General features: G+C 48.9%; 1 protein-coding gene across 1 annotated transcript in view; it reads right to left on the bottom strand.

The window, feature by feature from the left end:
* The window catches only part of nrxn3a (neurexin 3a), a gene marked incomplete at its 5' end in the record, with an annotated part of 430723 nt that overhangs the window by 27848 nt on the left and 381103 nt on the right, over positions 1-21772 (bottom strand). Inside the window, one exon of the mRNA XM_079262315.1 lies at positions 3892-3981. Coding sequence (XP_079118441.1) covers positions 3892-3981 — 90 coding nt within the window. The remainder of the gene's footprint in view (positions 1-3891; positions 3982-21772) is intronic.

Below are 21772 nucleotides of genomic sequence, written 5' to 3'. Positions count from 1 at the left end.
TCCTACGCCACGTTCAGAGTACGATCCTACGCCACGTTCCTACGCCACGTTCAGAGTACGATCCTACGCCACGTTCCTACGCCACGTTCAGAGTACGATCCTACGCCACGTTCCTACGTCACGTTCAGAGTACGATCCTACGCCACGTTCCTACGCCACATTCAGAGTACGATCCTACGCCACGTTCAGAGTACCATCCTACGCCACGTTCCTACCCGCGTTCCTACGCCACGTTCCTACGATACGTTCAGAGTACGATCCTACGCCACGTTCCTACGCCACATTCAGAGTACGATCCTACGCCACGTTCAGAGTACCATCCTACGCCACGTTCCTACCCGCGTTCCTACGCCACGTTCCTACGATACGTTCAGAGTACGATCCTACGCCACGTTCCTACGCCACATTCAGAGTACGATCCTACGCCACGTTCCTACGCCATGTTCAGAGTACCATCCTACGCCACGTTCCTACCCGCGTTCCTACGCCACGTTCCTACGCCATGTTCAGAGTACCATCCTACGCCACGTTCCTACGCCATGTTCAGAGTACCATCCTACGCCACGTTCCTACCCACGTTCCTACGCCACGTTCAGAGTATGATCCTACGCCACGTTCCTACGCCACGTTCAGAGTACGATCCTACGCCACGTTCCTACGCCACGTTCAGAGTACGATCCTACGCCACGTTCCTACGCCACGTTCCTACGCCACGTTCAGAGTACGATCCTACGCCACGTTCCTACGCCACATTCAGAGTACGATCCTACGCCACGTTCCTACGCCACGTTCAGAGTACGATCCTACGCCACGTTCCTACGCCACGTTCCTACGCCACGTTCAGAGTACGATCCTACGCCACGTTCCTACGCCACATTCAGAGTACGATCCTACGCCACGTTCCTACGCCACGTTCAGAGTACGATCCTACGCCACGTTCCTACGCTGCATTCCTACCCACGTTCCTACGCCACGTTCAGAATACGATCCTACGCCACGTTCCTACGCCACGTTCAGAGTACGATCCTATGCCACGTTCCTACGCCGCATTCCTACCCACGTTCCTACGCCACGTTCAGAATACGATCCTACGCCACGTTCCTACGCCACGTTCAGAGTACGATCCTACGCCACGTTCAGAGTGCGATCCTACGCCACGTTCCTACGCCACGTTCAGAGTACGATCCTACGCCACGTTCCTACGCCACGTTCAGAGTGCGATCCTACGCCACGTTCAGAGTACGATCCTACGCCACGTTCAGAGTACGATCATACGCCACGTTCCTACGCTGCATTCCAACCCACGTTCCTACGCTGCGTTCCTACACCACGTTCCTACGCCACGTTCAGAGTACGATCCTACGCCACGTTCCTACGCTGCATTCCTACCCACGTTCCTACTCTGCGTTCCTACACCACGTTCCTACGCCACGTTCAGAATACGATCCTACGCCACGTTCCTACGCCGTGTTCCTACACCACGTTCCTACGCCACGTTCCTACGCCACGATCCTACGCCGCGTTCCTACGCCGCGTTCCTACGCCACGTTCCTACGCCACGTTCAGAGTACGATCCTACGCCACGTTCATACGCTGCATTCCTACCCACGTTCCTACGCTGCGTTCCTACACCACGTTCCTACGCCGCATTCCTACACCACGTTCAGAATACAATCCTACGCCACGTTCCTACGCTGCATTCCTACCCACGTTCAGAATACGATCCTACGTCACGTTCCTACGCTGCATTCCTACGCCACATTCCTACGCCACGTTCCTACGCCACGTTCCTACGCTGCATTCCTACCCACGTTCAGAATACGATCCTACGCCACGTTCCTACGCTGCATTCCTACGCCACATTCCTACGCCACGTTCAGAGTACGATCCTAGGCCACGTTCCTACGCCGCATTCCTACCCACGTTCCTACACCACATTCAGAGTACGTTCTTACGCCGCGTCCCTACGCCATGTTCCTACCCGCGTTCCTACGCCACGTTCAGAGTACGATCCTACGCCACGTTCCTACCCCACGTTCAGAGTACGATCCTACGCCACGTTCCTACGCCACGTTCAGAGTACGATCCTACGCCACGTTCCTACGTCACGTTCAGAGTACGATCCTACGCCACGTTCCTACGCCACATTCAGAGTACGATCCTACGCCACGTTCAGAGTACCATCCTACGCCACGTTCCTACCCGCGTTCCTACGCCACGTTCCTACGATACGTTCAGAGTACGATCCTACGCCACGTTCCTACGCCATGTTCAGAGTACCATCCTACGCCACGTTCCTACGCCATGTTCAGAGTACCATCCTACGCCACGTTCCTACGCCATGTTCAGAGTACCATCCTACGCCACGTTCCTACGCCACATTCAGAGTACGATCCTACGCCACGTTCCTACGCCATGTTCAGAGTACCATCCTACGCCACGTTCCTACGCCATGTTCAGAGTACCATCCTACGCCACGTTCCTACGCCATGTTCAGAGTACCATCCTACGCCACGTTCCTACGCCATGTTCAGAGTACCATCCTACGCCACGTTCCTACCCGCGTTCCTACGCCACGTTCCTACGATACGTTCAGGGTACGATCCTACGCCACGTTCCTACGCCACGTTCAGAGTACGATCCTACGCCACGTTCCTACGATACGTTCAGGGTACGATCCTACGCCACGTTCCTACGCTGCATTCCTACCCACGTTCCTACGCTGCGTTCCTACGCCACGTTCAGAATACAATCCTACGCCACGTTCCTACGCCGCATTCCTACCCACGTTCCTACACCACATTCAGAGTACGTTCTTACGCCGCGTCCCTACGCCGCGTTCCTACGCCGCGTTCCTACGCCGCGTTCCTACGCCGCGTTCCTGGAAAAGTTCCTAGAAAAGTTTTCAGAATAAGATGCGCAATACAGAAGTCGAGAGCCGCCATGTTTGACTATTTCTTATTTTGGATTTCGAGAAAATGAATTAATCTTCGGGTCATGTCGAGATTTTTTCTGGTATTTTTGTGCAATTCTGTGAATGAAGATGGTAAAACCTAATAATGAGACGCATTCAGCCTTTGTCAGGCTTGGTGGAAGTAAAATCAGATGTATTGATCAGCGTTTGTACTGGAACCCTGAGGATGTCCCAGTACAGGATTTATGCCTGTACTGGGACACCTGGGATTTACAATGATGACATGGTTTTTCTCTTGTTGTTTCGTGATTCAGCGTTGGTTTGTAATGATCGGAGTTTGTTTGCTCCATAACTGCATCTCATATGCTAACTACGCTAAATGTTTAGCATAGAAACAACACTACCTGTAAGAAAATATAACTATCACAGGTTTTAGGAACATATGTATGAAGTTATTACAATATAAAGAACAAAGTGGGGTTTAAAAGAAGCATGAGCTGCTATACATACATCCCACGAATTACGCAGCTACCGTCATTTCAGAAAACACAATACGACTGTTAGCTTCCACTCGAACCTGTTCAAGATGCAACAAGTTCACCTGCATGCGGTGCAGTTAAACACACAGGGGAGCTTTAAAAGGGTATTAAAAGGCCTTTCTGTCAGAATGTTGTTTAGCATGACAACAGGAAGCTGTTAAAAATTAAACCAAAACTTATCAGTAAACCTTTAAAATAACCAGAAGGGTAAGTTTGCAAACTTAGTGGTTCATTTATTTACATTCATCTGGTCTTTTTCAGGTTCACTTTTCTGGTATTTTAATGCAAACCAGAAAGGAATAGTCCACTAAGTCAATGAGATGGAGGCGCTGCTGGTTTCAAGCTTTTCTTTCTATTAACTTACAATTTTCAATAAATCCTGCAAGAAAAATGGTGGAATGAAAAAAGCACTGAGAGGAAATGTTTGCTTGACTTTACCTTTCTCCTGCAGCCATTCTTCTACTGGTCTGGTATATTTGAAAGGAATTTTCTTATTGGCCATTTGATAGCGTTCAATGTCGCTGTTCCCTTTAAAGTTTAAGAAGACATTTATAAGACATTTATTCATCATCAGAGTGGTGTCATCTGCATAGAACACAACTTCAACAGGTTAGAAATAATTTTATATCTGAATTATAATTCTTTAGAAATAAAAATCTGACTTTTCTTCTTTGGTTGCATGAAAAACCAACAGTTTGAGCCACTAATCTGTGTATTCTCCCCAGCTGTCCTCACCACTTCGTAGAAAGAATGCACCAATGTCATGTTTGTCAGGATTGATTTTTCCACAGAGAAATTCTCATCTCTTCTCCTTCATTCCAGTTTTCTATAGCAATGTTTGTATAACGCTCCAGTTTTATGAAAATTTGGATAAAATAAAAAGATTGTAACGACTAACTTGCACTGTCATCCTGGATTAGTTGAGTTTAGAGAAAATTTGCATGGAAAGTGGCTGCACTAAGCCAAATGCTGACACTACATATTATGCCCTCCAGCTGTTTAAACCAACTCTCTAAAGTATTTACACAAAATATTTTCTTTACACGAAGACTCATTCCATGTTAAATATTTGATTAATAAAAGTCATTTCATATTTTCATTGAACTTGAAGGTTTACCATTTAATGATGTTATTTGATGGTGATTCTTGGCATATTTTCTCTGTAGACTCTGGAATTGCGTGCACCAGCCCCCCAATCCCAGAATAAACCTGTGCAGTGTTAACAGGGCTGCTTTTATGCATGCTCTACAACCAATCAGCTTGCATGGATGCAGCTTGTTGACAAATCTGAAATCAGCAACAGAAATATTTGTGATCTACCATCTTGCCACCGAAATATTCAGTAATGTTTGACATTGTAGCTTTTCCTAATATCACGCAGCCCCAACTAATAAGTAATTTGTTCAGACTTGTTCCCAAACTGGTGCCTCTACAGGCGATGTGAGGTACTGCACACTTCATGAACATTCACTGAGGCAAAATTTGTGATTTTTTCCTCAAGTCTTCAGGATGAAACTGTTTGTTTTCTTTCTCATGTTTAAGCATGCAGTTATTCTAAAACCAGAGAGGTCGCAGATTCTTTAATCATATTTGTCACAGGTTTTTATTTCCTGCATGATCAGCTGATGCACGGATCAATTTTACAAAAAGGAAAGGTATCGCCCAGACTTTCCTCTAATCCAGATTTCCTTAATCCTGGTGCCCAAGGACCTTGTCCCACATGGCTGAAATGAAAGGTTCATTAACACGAGCTGGTTTGATTCACAGGTTAACTATTATAGTATTTCAGACTTCAGATGAGAAGTTCTTTGTGGAAAATCACATCTTGTGATTCTGTGTTTAATATTTCACTTTTTATTTGGATCATTTTCATGATTTTTTTTTTTCCAAAGAAAACAATAAAATTAATATTTGACAGGATTTCAGATCTAAACTGTAAAGATGGTGACTGTAATTGAACTGACATCCAATGCAAACTCTGTATCGGTGGCGGCTGAGGCTACAGAAGACAGTTGAAATTCCCTGAAATGACATTTTTGGGGAATTTTAGGTTTCGTTTAGAAAGACATGCAAAAATGTAAAAATAAAAAAAGAATATAGAATATAAGCAAAACAAGACTAAATGAAGCTGGGAATATACTTGCATTTTCACCTCACATTTGCCAAACAGCTCTATTATGAGTGGAACTGTTTCAGTCTATACTTGTTTACTGCGCATGTTACCGGGTGATTCCACCAGGGGGCGCATTAGCGAACTCCCACCAGACAGAAATGCTGTTGTAGGCTGTCAAAATATAAAAAGTAAAAAAGAAAAAAACATTTACGTTTTTAAAAACACATTAACAAACTTGAAAAGTAACTGGTTTCCAAGGTTGTCAATGTGTTTGTTTGAATGTATTTTGGGACTTCTCAGCCACCGTACAGATGTTACGTAAGGACCGTAAACTGCACGTTTCGACAACTCTGACAATGTTTCCAGTTCCTTGGTGTTGATGCATTGTAAAGCTAAAACACACAATGTTAACTTCTGATGGTGTGGAGAAATGGAGCTTTAAACACACGATACGCACGCATGTGTGACATCAAAAGCAAGTATATTCCTGAACTCACCTAGAAATCATCAATGAAATACAGAACTTAGTTCACTGGACAGCATGTGCATTCACAGACCTGATCCACATGGACTCAGATGTTCCTTTGTGTAGCAAAAACCATGATAAGGTCTCATGATCAGCATTTTCTAAACATAAAAGCACTCATATCAAAACTAAACACACAAGTGAGACTCATCTATTGTGAGTATTTCTACTTTTCAAAGAATTTCTGTCCATGTGCACCGCTAACACACTTTCCTGAGGCTCTCTGGATTAACAGACATGTCTATAACCTCCATAAACAGCTGATGTAGAGCCAACATAACACAACTTGAAAGGACCCAAAATTATATTCATCCACACAACTCAAAATGTGGACGCAAAGCACAGACCCTGAAGACAGATGTAGTCCAGCTGTTAGATCAATTTAAACTGACTTCATGTATGTTTCCAGCAAGAAGCAAAATGGTCCAGTTAACTTTTATTTCATTGGCTACAAGGTGTAAAACTTGTTCTGTAGATGACAGATTAACCTGCAGAAGTTTGGAGAAAAGTCCTCCAACTGAACTTTTGTTTGATTTAACTTTTCAATACCATTAATAGTTTCTTTAAAGTACAGTCCCTACAAACAGCAAGTTCTCTTCAGCAGGGGTGGCTGGATGGGCTTCCTGGTTGGGTTCAGAAAGACAGCAGGTTGAGAAAAGGATCCTGAGTTGAGCTAAAGTATCTTCTCTTTACAATGCAGCTGCAGGTTTCCTCCTCCATGTCAGCCCAAAGGAACAGAAGGAAAATCTCCCAAAACCTGAGCCTTTAGGTTTCTCTCTGTGCAGGATGAAGGAGCCACACGGCTTCAGAAGAAATGTTATTTACCAGGATAAAAGTTGTGCACTCTCAGAAAGAAACTAAGCAACCACTAGAAATACTGAGAAAGACCTCAGACATGAAGGACAAAGAGAATAGACAAGGACATAGATCTGGTAGTGCACTTTAGAAAGCAACAGGTGTACATACGCCAGAGGAGGACTAACCACATTAAGAGCAGGTGTGTTGTCAGTAGGAAGTGAAGTGAAGGATAAACAAAGGGGGTGAAATCAACTAAATAAAAGAGAAAACCAAGACACAGGACTAAAAGTCAGGAAAAGAATCAATAGACCAAATTAGCAAGAACTAAACCAGAAAAAACTCAAACTAGGGATTCTCCGTCCCGTAGGACCAGTGTCCTGCAGGTTTTAGAAGCCTCCGTGTTGCAATGCGCCTGACTAAACTAAATGGAGAATCCTTCATGTAATTAACCTGAATAACCCACAGAGTCTGAGTGTGAGAACTGGATGCGCTGCAGCAGGGAAACTTCTAAAACCTGCCGGACTCTGGCCCTAAAATACCAGGATTGAGGATTTATCTCTTCAACCACGACAGTTTTATTGCGAGGACCCAACTGTGAACCAAATTAAGAGCTGTCATAAAACACGGGTGGCCTGCAGCCCAGAAGCCATCAGCCAATCAAAAGCCTGTTTATGCCCCCACATCCAGCCCAGAACCAGACCGGTTCATTTAGTGTTTCCACTGGGAAAAACTAAGAAGCTGTCCGATCCTATTTAGAACCCTTGTGTTGGGGTCCCAACCGGGACCTGGTCCTTAGTGATCCCACCCTAAAGGGTGGAGCAGTACACGCTGCCATCCTCTGATTGGTGGAAGGAATCATGACTTCCTATGACTCAGCAATCAGAATAACGGTGTGTTCAGACCAAACGCGTTCTGAGCTCGAAAACGCTCAAAACGCTGAACGCTCGACACTGGTCACTAAACGGCCACTTCTGTGTCCGACGCCCAAAACGCTCCCAACGCGTCTGCCGCTTGTCTGCAGCGAGCGGCAAACGGGGCGGAAATGAGACGGGGAAAGGCGGAGCTTTCCTTCCGGTCAGTCTGAATGATGGCGGTGCAGTAGAGAGATGGCATGGTTTTATTTAATAAATAAAGCTAGAGAAAGTCGTCGTAGGGCAGTAATAGTCACTGTTAATGCAACAAGAGCTGCACCCAGCAGAGAGCCCCCACCGCCCCCCCAAACAAAGCGTTGCTAGGCAACGTGTCCTGCTACATTGCCAGATCAGTAACATTCAGCTTTTTTAGCAAGGAATGGTTATCCTAAATACTACACGGAGTAACGGCGTCTCAGCCCCGTGTCTGGGTTCAGGAATCCTCCAGGAGCTGCCAGCTGATCGATCTGATTGGTTGACGCCACGTCGACCGGCCAAAGTACAACTTTTCCATCTCTGGCGAAACGCTGGTTTGTCGACGCCCAAAATGCTCAAAACGCGACACAAGAAAGCTCGACGCCCCCTTGACGTGCCTCCAAATGGACTTTCCATGGAAACCTGCCGCTCTTGACGCTCAAAACGCGTTTGGTCTGAACACACCGTAAAACAGTAACAGCTTCATGTTTAAATACACAGCAGGTTTTTTAGTTTGAAGCCAGGTCACAAGAAAGAAGACAGTCTGCTGCATGTCCACCTTTCTCCTCCATTGCTTCCTGGTCGCCTTCTTTGAGGAACGGGAGACACTTCACCACAAAAAGGCTCATTTATGCACGAAGATGAAGTTAGCTTCCAATTCGCAATATGTGTAAAGGGCAATTCCACTAAATATTTGGAAAACTAGACCACATTAGACCAGGTCCTGACAAAAAAAACTACAAGACTTAGACTCTTCAAACCTAGACTGAAATATTCTACATACTATGGAGATTAAAGAAAATGCAGTTTTTGATTTGTGAAACATTTATTCATTCAATAATCTATCTATCCATCCATCCGTTTATTTATCTATTCATTTATTTACTTATCTATTTATCAATTTATCTATTTAGTTAGTGAGAGATTATGAAAATTTTTATGTTGCACAAACTTTACCTCAAACGATATTTGTTTTGCAGATTAACATCTTGTTTCAGAGAAATCTTCATTAATTTAATAAACTGGGCAGTATCCATAGTGGTGTAATACAAGACAAAATTACACTTTTACTTACTCTTTTTGAAACAGGAAAACTATAAATGTAAATGTTTATGTTATGTAAATCTTGCAACATGTTTGAAATGATTCCCCCATTGGCCAACATATTTTCTATGATAAGGAGTAACACACAGTAGCTGCATGAGGCAATTGATGTTTTCACTCTCTTGCAGAACATAGAAGACTCTTGATCTGGGCTTCATTTCATGTAGCTAAATATATTTCAAAGTTATTAGAAAATCATATGAGTCATATTGCATTCTTACTGGTTTGCCCCAGAATATCTGGAACCATACACCGCTCAGAAAAACAAAGGGAACAGTGAAGTAACACGTTGTAGATCTGAATTAATTAAATATTTCTATTAAATACTTTGTTCTTTCCATAGCTGAATGTTCTGACAACAAAATCACACAAAAATGATCAATGAAAATCAAACATATCAACCCATGGAGGTCTGGATTTGGAGTTCTACTCCAAATGAAAGTGGAAAAACACACTACAGGCTGATCCAACTTTGATGTAATGTCCTTTAAACAAGTCAGAATGAGGCTCAGTAGTGTGTGTGGCCTCCGCGTGCCTGTATGACCTCCCTACAACGCCTGGGCATGCTCCTGATGAGGCGGTGGATGTTCTCCTGAGGGATCTCCTCCCAGACCTGGACTAAAGCATCCGCCAACTCCTGGACAGTCTGTGGTGCAACTTGGCGTTGGTGGATGGAGCGAGACATGATGTCCCAGATGTGCTCAGCTGGATTCAGGTCTGGGGAACGGGCGGGCCGGTCCATAACATCAATGCCTTGGTGTTGCAGGAACTGCTGACACACTCCAGCCACATGAGGTCTAGCATTGTCTTGCATTCGGAGGAACCAAGGGCCAACCGCACCAGCATATGGTCCCACAAGGGGTCTGAGGATCTCATCTCGGTACCTAATGGCAGTCAGGCTACCTCTGGCGAGCACATGGAGGGCTGTGTGGCCCTCCAAAGAAATGCCCCCCCACACTATTACTGACCCACTGCCAAACCGGTCATGCTGGAGGATGTTGCAGGCAGCAGAACGTTCTCCACGGCGTCTCCAGACTCGGTCACGTCTGCCACATGTGCTCAGTGTGAACCTGCTTCCATCTGTGAAGAGCTCAGGGCGCCAGTGGAGAATTTACCAATCTTGGTGTTCTCTGGCAAACGCCAAACGTCCTGCACGGTGTTGGGCTGGAAGCACAACCCCCACCTGTGGACGTCGGGCCCTCATACCTCCCTCATGGAGTCTGTTTCTGACTGTTGGAGCAGACACATGCACATTTGTGTCCTGCTGGAGCTCATTCTGCAGGGCTCTGGCAGTGCTCCTCCTGTTCCTCCTTGCACAAAGAAGGAGGTAGCGGTCCTGCTGCTGGGTTGTTGCCCTCCCACGGCCTCCTCCACATCTCCTGATGTACTGGCCTGTCTCCTGGTAGCGCCTCCATGCTCTGGACACGACGCTGACAGACACAGCAAACCTTCTTGCCACAGCTGGCATTGATGTGCCATCCTGGATGAGCTGCACTACCTGAGCCACTTGTGTGGGTTGTAGACTCCGTCTCATGCTACCACTAGAGTGAAAGCACCGCCAGCATTCAGACCAAAACATCATCCAGAAAGCATCGGAACTGAGAAGTGGTCTGTGTTCTCCACCTGCAGAACCACTCCTTTATTGGGTGTGTCTTGCCAGTTGCCTATAATTTCCACCTGTTGTCTATTCCATTTGCACAACAGCAGGTGGAACTGATTGTCAATCAGTGTTGCTTCCTAAGTGGACAGTTCCATTTCACAGAAGTCTGGTTGACTTGGAGTTACATCGTGTTGTTTAGGTGTTCCCTTTATTTGTGTTCTGCTGACATGTACCACTACAATCCCAATACACAACCCCTACTGCCATCCACTTGCACCACCAAACTCCCCCACCCCTCTCATACACCCCCCCCCTCCCCCCCAACTATCTTGGTCCCGTTGGCACTAACAGGCACCAGGGTATAGACCTGCCCCCAACCGCAGCGGCAGATCCAGGTCAGTCCAACCACCCCGCCAGAGGCCGACCCTCCACCCCCGAAAGACAGGGGACAGTCCCGGGCACCGTAGCCCGGGACCCCCACCCAGCCCACCTCCCCGGCACATGGCCGCCCACCCCAGAGCCAGTACCCGCTGACCCAGCCCCCACCAGCAATCTTGTCGCCCTGCCACAAGGAAACTCCAACCGCTGACCCATCCCAGGCCCCCCGTCAGGACAGGAAACCCAGCCACCCCAGTAATGAAGCAGCCAAGATCTGTGGGGCCACCACAGAACCACAGGATTAGGGGCGAACAGGTTTAGGGGCATACAGGATTAGGAGCGTACAGGTTTAGGGGCATACAGGTTTAGGGGCATACAGGTTTCGGGTCATACAGGTATAGGGGCGTACAGGATTAGGGGCGTACAGGATTAGGAGCGTACAGGTTTAGGAGCGTACAGGTTTAGGGGCGTACCAGATTAGGGGCGTACAGGATTAGGAGCGTACAGGTTTAGGAGCGTACAGGTTTAGGGGCGTACCAGATTAGGGGCGTACAGGATTAGGAGCGTACAGGTTTAGGGGCGTACCAGATGAGGGAGCGTACAGGATTAGGAGCGTACAGGTTTAAGGGCGTACAGGTTTAGGGGCCTACAGGATTAGGAGCGTACAGGTTTAAGGGCGTACAGGTTTAGGGGCCTACAGGATTAGGAGCGTACAGGTTTAGGGGCCTACAGGATTAGGAGCGTACAGGTTTAGGGGCCTACAGGATTAGGAGCGTACAGGTTTAGGGGCGTACAGGATTAGGAGCGTACAGGTTTAAGGGCGTACAGGTTTAGGGGCGTACAAGATTAAGGGCGTACAGGTTTAGGGGCGTACAAGATTAAGGGCGTACAGGATTAGGAGCGTACAGGTTTAGGGGCGTACAGGATTAGGAGCGTACAGGTTTAAGGGCGTACAGGTTTAGGGGCGTACAAGATTAAGGGCGTACAGGTTTAGGGGCGTACAAGATTAAGGGCGTACAGGATTAGGAGCGTACAGGTTTAAGGGCGTACAGGTTTAGGGGTGTACAGGATTAGGAGCGTACAGGTTTAGGAGCGTACAGGTTTAGGGGCGAACAGGATTAGGAGCGTACAGGTTTGGGGCGTACAGGTTTGGGGGCGTAAAGGATTAGGAGCGTACAGGTTTAGGGGCGTACAGGATTAGGAGCGTACAGGTTTAGGTGCATACAGGTTTGGGGGCGTACAGGATTAGGGGCGTACAGGAATCGGAGCGTACAGGTTGAGGGGTAAAGAGGTTTAGGGGTGTACAGGTTTAGGGGCGTACAGGATTAGGAGTGTACAGGTTTAGTAGCGTACAGGTTTAGGGGCGTACAGGATTAGGGACGTAAAGGTTTAGGGGCGTACAGGTTTAGGGCGTACAGGATTACGGGCGTACAGGTTTAGGGCTGTAAAGGTTTAGGGGCATACAGGATTAGGGCTGTACAGGTTTAGGAGCGTACAGGCTTAGGGGCATACAGGTTTATGGGTGTACAGGGTCAGGGGTGTTCAGGTTTAGGGGTGTAAAGATTTAGGGGCGTACAGGTTTAGGGGCGTAAAGGTTTAGGGGTGTACAGGTTCAGGGGTGTTCAGGTTTAGGGGTGTACAGGTTTAGGGGCGTACAGGATTAGGAGTGTACAGGTTTAGGGCGTACAGGTTTAGGGGTGTACAGGTTTAGGGGTGTACAGGTTTAGGGGCGTACAGGTTTAGGGGCGTACAGGTTTAGGAGCGTACAGGTTTAGGGGCGTACAGGTTTAGGAGCGTACAGGTTTAGAAGAGTACAGGTTTAGGTCCGTACAGGTTTCGGGTCGTACAGGTTAAGGGGCGTAAAGGTTTAGGAGCGTACAGGTTTAGGGGTGTACAGGATTAGGGGAGTACAGGTTTGGGGGCGTACAGGACTAGGGGTGTACATGTTTAGGAGTCTACAGGTTTAGGAGCCTACAGGTTTAGGGGTGTACAGGATTCGGAGCGTACAGGTTTAGGGGCGTACAGGATTAGGGGCGTACAGGTTTAGGGGCGTACAGGTTTAGGGCTGTACAGGTTTAGGGGCGAACAGGATTAGGGGCGTACAGGTTTAGGGGCGTACAGGTTTAGGGACGTACAGGTTTAGGTCCGTACAGGTTTCGGGTCGTACAGGTTAAGGGGCGTACAGGTTTAGGGGCGTAAAGGATTAGGGGTTTACAGGATTAGGAGCGTACAGGTTTGGGGGCGTATAGGATTAGGGGCGTACATGTTTAGGAGTCTACAGGTTTAGGGGTGTACAGGTTTAGGGGCGTACAGGTTTAGGGGTGTACAGGTTTAGGTGCGTACATGTTTAGGGGCGTAAAGGTTTAGGAGCGTACAGGTTTAGAAGAGTACAGGTTTAGGGGCATACAGGTTTAGGAGCGTACAGGTTTAGGGGCGTACAGGATTAGGGGCCTACAGGATTAGGAGTGCACAGGTTTAAGGGCGTACAGGTTTAGGAGCATACAGGTTTAGAGGCATACAGGTTTAGGGGCGTACAGGTTTAGGGGCGTGCAGGATTCGTGGCGTACAGGATTAGGAGTGCACAGGTTTAGGAGCGTACAGGTTTAGGGGCGTACAGGTTTAGTGGCGTAAATGTTTAGGGGCGTACAGGTTTACGGGCGTACAGGTTTAGGGGCGTAAATGTTTAGGGGCGTACAGGTTTAGGGGTGTACAGGATTAGGGTCATACAGGTTTAGGGGCGTACAGGATTAGGGTCATACAGGTTTAGGGGCGTACATGTTTAGGGGCGTACAGGTTTAGGGGCATACAGGTTTATGGGCGTACAGGATTAGAGGCATACAGGATTAGGAGCGTACAGGTTTAGGGGCGTACAGGTTTAGGGGCGTACAGGATTGGGGCGTTCAGGTTTAGGAGCGTACAGGTTTAGAAGAGTACAGGTTTAGGGGCATACAGGTTTAGGGGCGTACAGGTTTAGGGGCGTACATGTTTAGGGGCGTACAGGTTTAGGGGCATACAGGTTTACGGGCGTACAGCTTTAGGGGCATACAGGTATTGGGGTGTACAGGATTAGGAGCGGACAGGTTTAGGGGTGTACAGGTTTAGGGGCGTACAGGATTAGGGGCGTACAGGTTTAGAGGCATACAAGTTTATGGGCGTACAGGATTAGAGGCATACAGGATTAGGAGCGTACAGGTTTAGGGGCGTACAGGATTAGGGCGTACAGGTTTAGGGGCATACAGGATTAGGGGCGTACAGGTTTAGGGGCGTAAAGGATTACGAGCGTACAGGTTTAGGGGCGTACATGTTTAGGGGCGTACAGTTTCAGGGGCATACAGGTTTAGGGGCGTAAAGGGTTAGGAGTGTACAGGTTTAGGGGCGTAAAGGTTTAGGGGCGTACATGTTTGGGGCGTACAGGATTAGGGGCGTACAGGTTTAGGGGCGTACAGGATTAGGGGCGTACAGGTTTAGGGGCGTACAGGTTTAGGGGCGTAAAGGATTAGGAGCGTACAGGTTTAGGGGCGTACATGTTTAGGGGCGTACAGGTTTAGGGGCATACAGGTTTAGGGGCGTACAGGATTAGGAGTGTACAGGTTTAGGGGCATACAGGTTTAGGGGTGTACAGGTTTAGGGGTGTAAAGATTTGGGGTGTACAGGTTTAGGGGTGTACAGATTTAGGGGCGTACAGGTTTAGGGCTGTACAGGTTTAGGGGCGTACAGGTTTAGGGGCGTACAGGATTAGGTCCGTACCGGTTTCGGGTCGTACAGGTTTAGGGGCGTACAGGTTTAGGAGCGTACAGGTTTAGGGGCGCACAGGATTAGGGGCGTACAGGATTAGGAGTGCACACGTTTAAGAGCGTATAGGTTTAGGAGCATACAGGTTTAGAGGCATACAGGTTTAGGGGCATACAGGTTTAGGGACATACAGGTTTAGGGGCATACAGGTTTAGGGGCGTACAGGATTGGGGCGTTCAGGTTTAGGAGCGTACAGGTTTAGAAGAGTACAGGTTTAGGGGCATACAGGTTTAGGGGCGTACAGGTTTAGGAGCGTAAAGGTTTAGGAGCGTACAGGATTAGGAGTGCACAGGTTTAGGAGCGTACAGGTTTAGGTGCGTACAGGTTTAGGGGCGTACAGGTTTACGGGCGTACAGGTTTGGGGGCGTACAGGTTTGGGGCGTACAGGATTAGGAGTGGACAGGTTTAGGGGTGTACAGGTTTAGGGGCGTACAGGTTTAGGGGCGTACAGGATTAGGGGCGTACAGGATTAGGAGTGGACAGGTTTAGGGGTGTACAGGTTTAGGGGCGTACAGGTTTAGGGGCGTACAGGATTAGGGGCGTACAGGATTAGGGCGTACAGGTTTAGGGGCGTACAGGATTAGGGGCGTACAGGATTAGGAGTGTACAGGTTTAGGGGCGTAAAGGATTAGGAGCGTACAGGTTTAGGGGCGTACATGTTTAGGGGCGTACAGGTTCAGGGGCATATAGGTTTAGGGGCGTACAGGATTAGGAGTGTACAGGTTTGGGGGCGTACAGGTTTAGGGGCGTACATGTTTGGGGCGTACAGGATTAGGGGAGTACAGGTTTAGGAGTGTACAGGTTTAGGGGTGTACAGGTTTAGGGGCGTACATGTTTGGGGCGTACAGGATTAGGGGCGTACAGGTTTAGGGGCGTACAGGATTAGGGGCGTACAGGTTTAGGGGCGTACAGGTTTAGGGGCATACAGGATTAGGGGAGTACAGGTTTGGGGGCGTACAGGACTAGGGGCGTACATGTTTAGGAGTCTACAGGTTTAGGAGCCTACAGGTTTAGGGGTGTACAGGATTCGGAGCGTACAGGTTTAGGGGCGTACAGGATTAGGGGCGTACAGGTTTAGGGGCGTACAGGTTTAGGGCTGTACAGGTTTAGGGGCGAACAGGATTAGGGGCGTACAGGTTTAGGGGCGTACAGGTTTAGGGACGTACAGGTTTAGGTCCGTACAGGTTTCGGGTCGTACAGGTTAAGGGGCGTACAGGTTTAGGGGCGTAAAGGATTAGGGGTTTACAGGATTAGGAGCGTACAGGTTTGGGGGCGTATAGGATTAGGGGCGTACATGTTTAGGAGTCTACAGGTTTAGGGGTGTACAGGTTTAGGGGCGTACAGGTTTAGGGGTGTACAGGTTTAGGTGCGTACATGTTTAGGGGCGTAAAGGTTTAGGAGCGTACAGGTTTAGAAGAGTACAGGTTTAGGGGCATACAGGTTTAGGAGCGTACAGGTTTAGGGGCGTACAGGATTAGGGGCCTACAGGATTAGGAGTGCACAGGTTTAAGGGCGTACAGGTTTAGGAGCATACAGGTTTAGAGGCATACAGGTTTAGGGGCGTACAGGTTTAGGGGCGTGCAGGATTAGTGGCGTACAGGATTAGGAGTGCACAGGTTTAGGAGCGTACAGGTTTAGTGGCGTACAGGTTTAGGAGCGTACAGGTTTACGGGCGTACAGGTTTAGGGGCGTAAATGTTTAGGGGCGTACAGGTTTAGGGGTGTACAGGATTAGGGTCATACAGGTTTAGGGGCGTACAGGATTAGGGTCATACAGGTTTAGGGGCGTACATGTTTAGGGGCGTACAGGTTTAGGGGCATACAGGTTTATGGGCGTACAGGATTAGAGGCATACAGGATTAGGAGCGTACAGGTTTAGGGGCGTACAGGTTTAGGGGCGTACAGGATTGGGGCGTTCAGGTTTAGGAGCGTACAGGTTTAGAAGAGTACAGGTTTAGGGGCATACAGGTTTAGGGGCGTACAGGTTTAGGGGCGTACATGTTTAGGGGCGTACAGGTTTAGGGGCATACAGGTTTACGGGCGTACAGCTTTAGGGGCATACAGGTATTGGGGTGTACAGGATTAGGAGCGGACAGGTTTAGGGGTGTACAGGTTTAGGGGCGTACAGGATTAGGGGCATACAGGTTTAGAGGCATACAAGTTTATGGGCGTACAGGATTAGAGGCATACAGGATTAGGAGCGTACAGGTTTAGGGGCGTACAGGATTAGGGCGTACAGGTTTAGGGGCATACAGGATTAGGGGCGTACAGGTTTAGGGGCGTAAAGGATTACGAGCGTACAGGTTTAGGGGCGTACATGTTTAGGGGCGTACAGTTTCAGGGGCATACAGGTTTAGGGGCGTAAAGGGTTAGGAGTGTACAGGTTTAGGGGCGTAAAGGTTTAGGGGCGTACATGTTTGGGGCGTACAGGATTAGGGGCGTACAGGTTTAGGGGCGTACAGGATTAGGGGCGTACAGGTTTAGGGGCGTACAGGTTTAGGGGCGTAAAGGATTAGGAGCGTACAGGTTTAGGGGCATACAGGTTTAGGGGCGTACAGGATTAGGAGTGTACAGGTTTAGGGGCATACAGGTTTAGGGGTGTACAGGTTTAGGGGTGTAAAGATTTGGGGTGTACAGGTTTAGGGGTGTACAGATTTAGGGGCGTACAGGTTTAGGGCTGTACAGGTTTAGGGGCGTACAGGTTTAGGGGCGTACAGGTTTAGGTCCGTACCGGTTTCGGGTCGTACAGGTTTAGGGGCGTACAGGTTTAGGAGCGTACAGGTTTAGGGGCGCACAGGATTAGGGGCGTACAGGATTAGGAGTGCACACGTTTAAGAGCGTATAGGTTTAGGAGCATACAGGTTTAGAGGCATACAGGTTTAGGGGCATACAGGTTTAGGGACATACAGGTTTAGGGGCATACAGGTTTAGGGGCGTACAGGATTGGGGCGTTCAGGTTTAGGAGCGTACAGGTTTAGAAGAGTACAGGTTTAGGGGCATACAGGTTTAGGGGCGTACAGGTTTAGGAGCGTAAAGGTTTAGGAGCGTACAGGATTAGGGGCGTACAGGCTTAGGAGTGCACAGGTTTAGGAGCGTACAGGTTTAGGTGCGTACAGGTTTAGGGGCGTACAGGTTTACGGGCGTACAGGTTTGGGGGCGTACAGGTTTGGGGCGTACAGGATTAGGAGTGGACAGGTTTAGGGGTGTACAGGTTTAGGGGCGTACAGGTTTAGGGGCGTACAGGATTAGGGGCGTACAGGATTAGGAGTGGACAGGTTTAGGGGTGTACAGGTTTAGGGGCGTACAGGTTTAGGGGCGTACAGGATTAGGGGCGTACAGGATTAGGGCGTACAGGTTTAGGGGCGTACAGGATTAGGGGCGTACAGGATTAGGAGTGTACAGGTTTAGGGGCGTAAAGGATTAGGAGCGTACAGGTTTAGGGGCGTACATGTTTAGGGGCGTACAGGTTCAGGGGCATATAGGTTTAGGGGCGTACAGGATTAGGAGTGTACAGGTTTGGGGGCGTACAGGTTTAGGGGCGTACATGTTTGGGGCGTACAGGATTAGGGGAGTACAGGTTTAGGAGTGTACAGGTTTAGGGGTGTACAGGTTTAGGGGCGTACATGTTTGGGGCGTACAGGATTAGGGGCGTACAGGTTTAGGGGCGTACAGGATTAGGGGCGTACAGGTTTAGGGGCGTACAGGTTTAGGGGCGTAAAGGATTAGAAGCGTACAGGTTTAGGGGCGTACATGTTTAGGGGCGTACAGGTTTAGGGGCATACAGGTTTAGGGGCGTACAGGATTAGGAGTGTACAGGTTTAGGGGCATACAGGTTTAGGGTTGTACAGGTTTGGGGGTGTAAAGATTTAGGGGTGTACAGGTTTAGGGGTGTACAGATTTAGGGGCGTACAGGTTTAGGGCTGTACAGGTTTAGGGCTGTACAGGTTTGGGGCGTACAGGTTTAGGGACGTACAGGTTTAGGTCCATACAGGTTTCGGGTCGTACAGGTTTAGGGGCGTACAGGTTTCGGGTCGTACAGCTTTAGGGGCGTACAGGTTTAGGAGCGTACAGGTTTAGGGGCGCACAGGATTAGGGGCGTACAGGATTAGGAGTGCACAGGTTTAAGAGCGTATAGGTTTAGGAGCATACAGGTTTAGGAGCGTACAGGTTTAGAAGAGTACAGGTTTAGGGGCATACAGGTTTAGGGGCGTACAGGTTTAGGAGCGTACAGGTTTAGGAGCGTACAGGATTAGGGGCGTACAGGCTTAGGAGTGCACAGGTTTAGGAGCGTACAGGTTTAGGGGCGTACAGGTTTAGGGGCGTACATGTTTAGAGGCGTACAGGTTTAGGGGCATACAGGTCTACGGGCGTACAGGTTTAGGGGCGTACAGGTTTTGGGGCGTACAGGATTAGGAGCTGACAGGTTTAGGGGTGTACAGGTTTACGGGCGTACAGGTTTAGGGGCGTACAGGTTTGGGGTGTACAGGATTAGGAGCGTACAGGTTTAGGGGCGTACAGGTTTGGGGTGTACAGGATTAGGAGCGGACAGGTTTAGGGGCGTACAGGTTTAGGGGCGTACATGATTAGGGGCGTACAGGTTTAGGGGCATACAGGTTTACGGGCGTACAGCTTTAGGGGCGGACAGGTTTAGGGGTGTACAGGTTTAGGCGCGTACAGGATTAGGGCGTACAGGTTTAGGGGCATACAGGATTAGGGGCGTACAGGTTTAGGGGCGTAAAGGATTAGGAGCGTACAGGTTTAGGGGCGTACATGTTTAGGGGCGTACAGGTTCAGGGGCATACAGGTTTAGGGGTGTAAAGGGTTAGGAGTGTACAGGTTTAGGGGCGTAAAGGTTTAGGGGCGTACATGTTTGGGGCGTACAGGATTAGGGGCGTACAGGTTTAGGGGCGTACAGGATTAGGGGCGTACAGGTTTAGGGGCGTACAGGTTTAGGGGCGTAAAGGATTAGGAGCGTACAGGTTTAGGGGCGTACATGTTTAGGGGCGTACAGGTTTAGGGGCATACAGGTTTAGGGGCGTACAGGATTAGGAGTGTACAGGTTTAGGGGCATACAGGTTTAGGGGTGTACAGGTTTGGGGGTGTAAAGATTTGGGGTGTACAGGTTTAGGGGTGTACAGATTTAGGGGCGTACAGGTTTAGGGCTGTACAGGTTTAGGGCTGTACAGGTTTAGGGGCGTACAGGTTTAGGGGCGTACAGGTTTAGGTCCGTACAGGTTTCGGGTCGTACAGGTTTAGGGGCGTACAGGTTTAGGAGCGTACAGGTTTAGGGGCGTACAGGATTAGGGGCGTACAGGATTAGGAGTGGACAGGTTTAAGAGCGTATAGGTTTAGGAGCGTACAGGTTTAGGGGTGTACCAGATTAGGGGCGTACAGGATTAGGAGCGTACAGGTTTAGGGGCGTACCAGATTAGGGAGCGTACAGGATTAGGAGCGTACAGGTTTAAGGGCGTACAGGTTTAGGGGCGTACAGGTTCAGGGGCATATAGGTTTAGGGGCGTACAGGATTAGGAGTGTACAGGTTTGGGGGCGTACAGGTTTAGGGGCGTACATGTTTGGGGCGTACAGGATTAGGGGAGTACAGGTTTAGGAGTGTACAGGTTTAGGGGTGTACAGGTTTAGGGGCGTACATGTTTGGGGCGTACAGGATTAGGGGCGTACAGGTTTAGGGGCGTACAGGATTAGGGGCGTACAGGTTTAGGGGCGTACAGGTTTAGGGGCGTAAAGGATTAGAAGCGTACAGGTTTAGGGGCGTACATGTTTAGGGGCGTACAGGTTTAGGGGCATACAGGTTTAGGGGCGTACAGGATTAGGAGTGTACAGGTTTAGGGGCATACAGGTTTAGGGTTGTACAGGTTTGGGGGTGTAAAGATTTAGGGGTGTACAGGTTTAGGGGTGTACAGATTTAGGGGCGTACAGGTTTAGGGCTGTACAGGTTTAGGGCTGTACAGGTTTGGGGCGTACAGGTTTAGGGACGTACAGGTTTAGGTCCATACAGGTTTCGGGTCGTACAGGTTTAGGGGCGTACAGGTTTCGGGTCGTACAGCTTTAGGGGCGTACAGGATTAGGAGTGGACAGGTTTAAGAGCGTATAGGTTTAGGAGCGTACAGGTTTAGGGGCGTACCAGATTAGGGGCGTACAGGATTAGGAGCGTACAGGTTTAGGGGCGTACCAGATTAGGGAGCGTACAGGATTAGGAGCGTACAGGTTTAAGGGCGTACAGGTTTAGGGGCCTACAGGATTAGGAGCGTACAGGTTTAAGGGCGTACAGGTTTAGGGGCCTACAGGATTAGGAGCGTACAGGTTTAGGGGCCTACAGGATTAGGAGCGTACAGGTTTAGGGGCCTACAGGATTAGGAGCGTACAGGTTTAGGGGCGTACAGGATTAGGAGCGTACAGGTTTAAGGGCGTACAGGTTTAGGGGCGTACAAGATTAAGGGCGTACAGGTTTAGGGGCGTACAAGATTAAGGGCGTACAGGATTAGGAGCGTACAGGTTTAGGGGCCTACAGGATTAGGAGCGTACAGGTTTAGGGGCGTACAGGATTAGGAGCGTACAGGTTTAAGGGCGTACAGGTTTAGGGGCGTACAAGATTAAGGGCGTACAGGTTTAGGGGCGTACAAGATTAAGGGCGTACAGGATTAGGAGCGTACAGGTTTAAGGGCGTACAGGTTTAGGGGTGTACAGGATTAGGAGCGTACAGGTTTAGGAGCGTACAGGTTTAGGGGCGAACAGGATTAGGAGCGTACAGGTTTGGGGCGTACAGGTTTGGGGGCGTAAAGGATTAGGAGCGTACAGGTTTAGGGGCGTACAGGATTAGGAGCGTACAGGTTTAGGTGCATACAGGTTTGGGGGCGTACAGGATTAGGGGCGTACATGTTTAGG

This window comes from Telmatherina bonti (assembly GCF_933228915.1).
Source record: "Telmatherina bonti genome assembly, chromosome: 22".
NCBI classification, from domain to species: domain Eukaryota; kingdom Metazoa; phylum Chordata; class Actinopteri; order Atheriniformes; family Telmatherinidae; genus Telmatherina; species Telmatherina bonti.
Note: the sequence above shows the minus strand (reverse complement) of the source record. Positions and strands in the feature narration are given on the sequence as shown.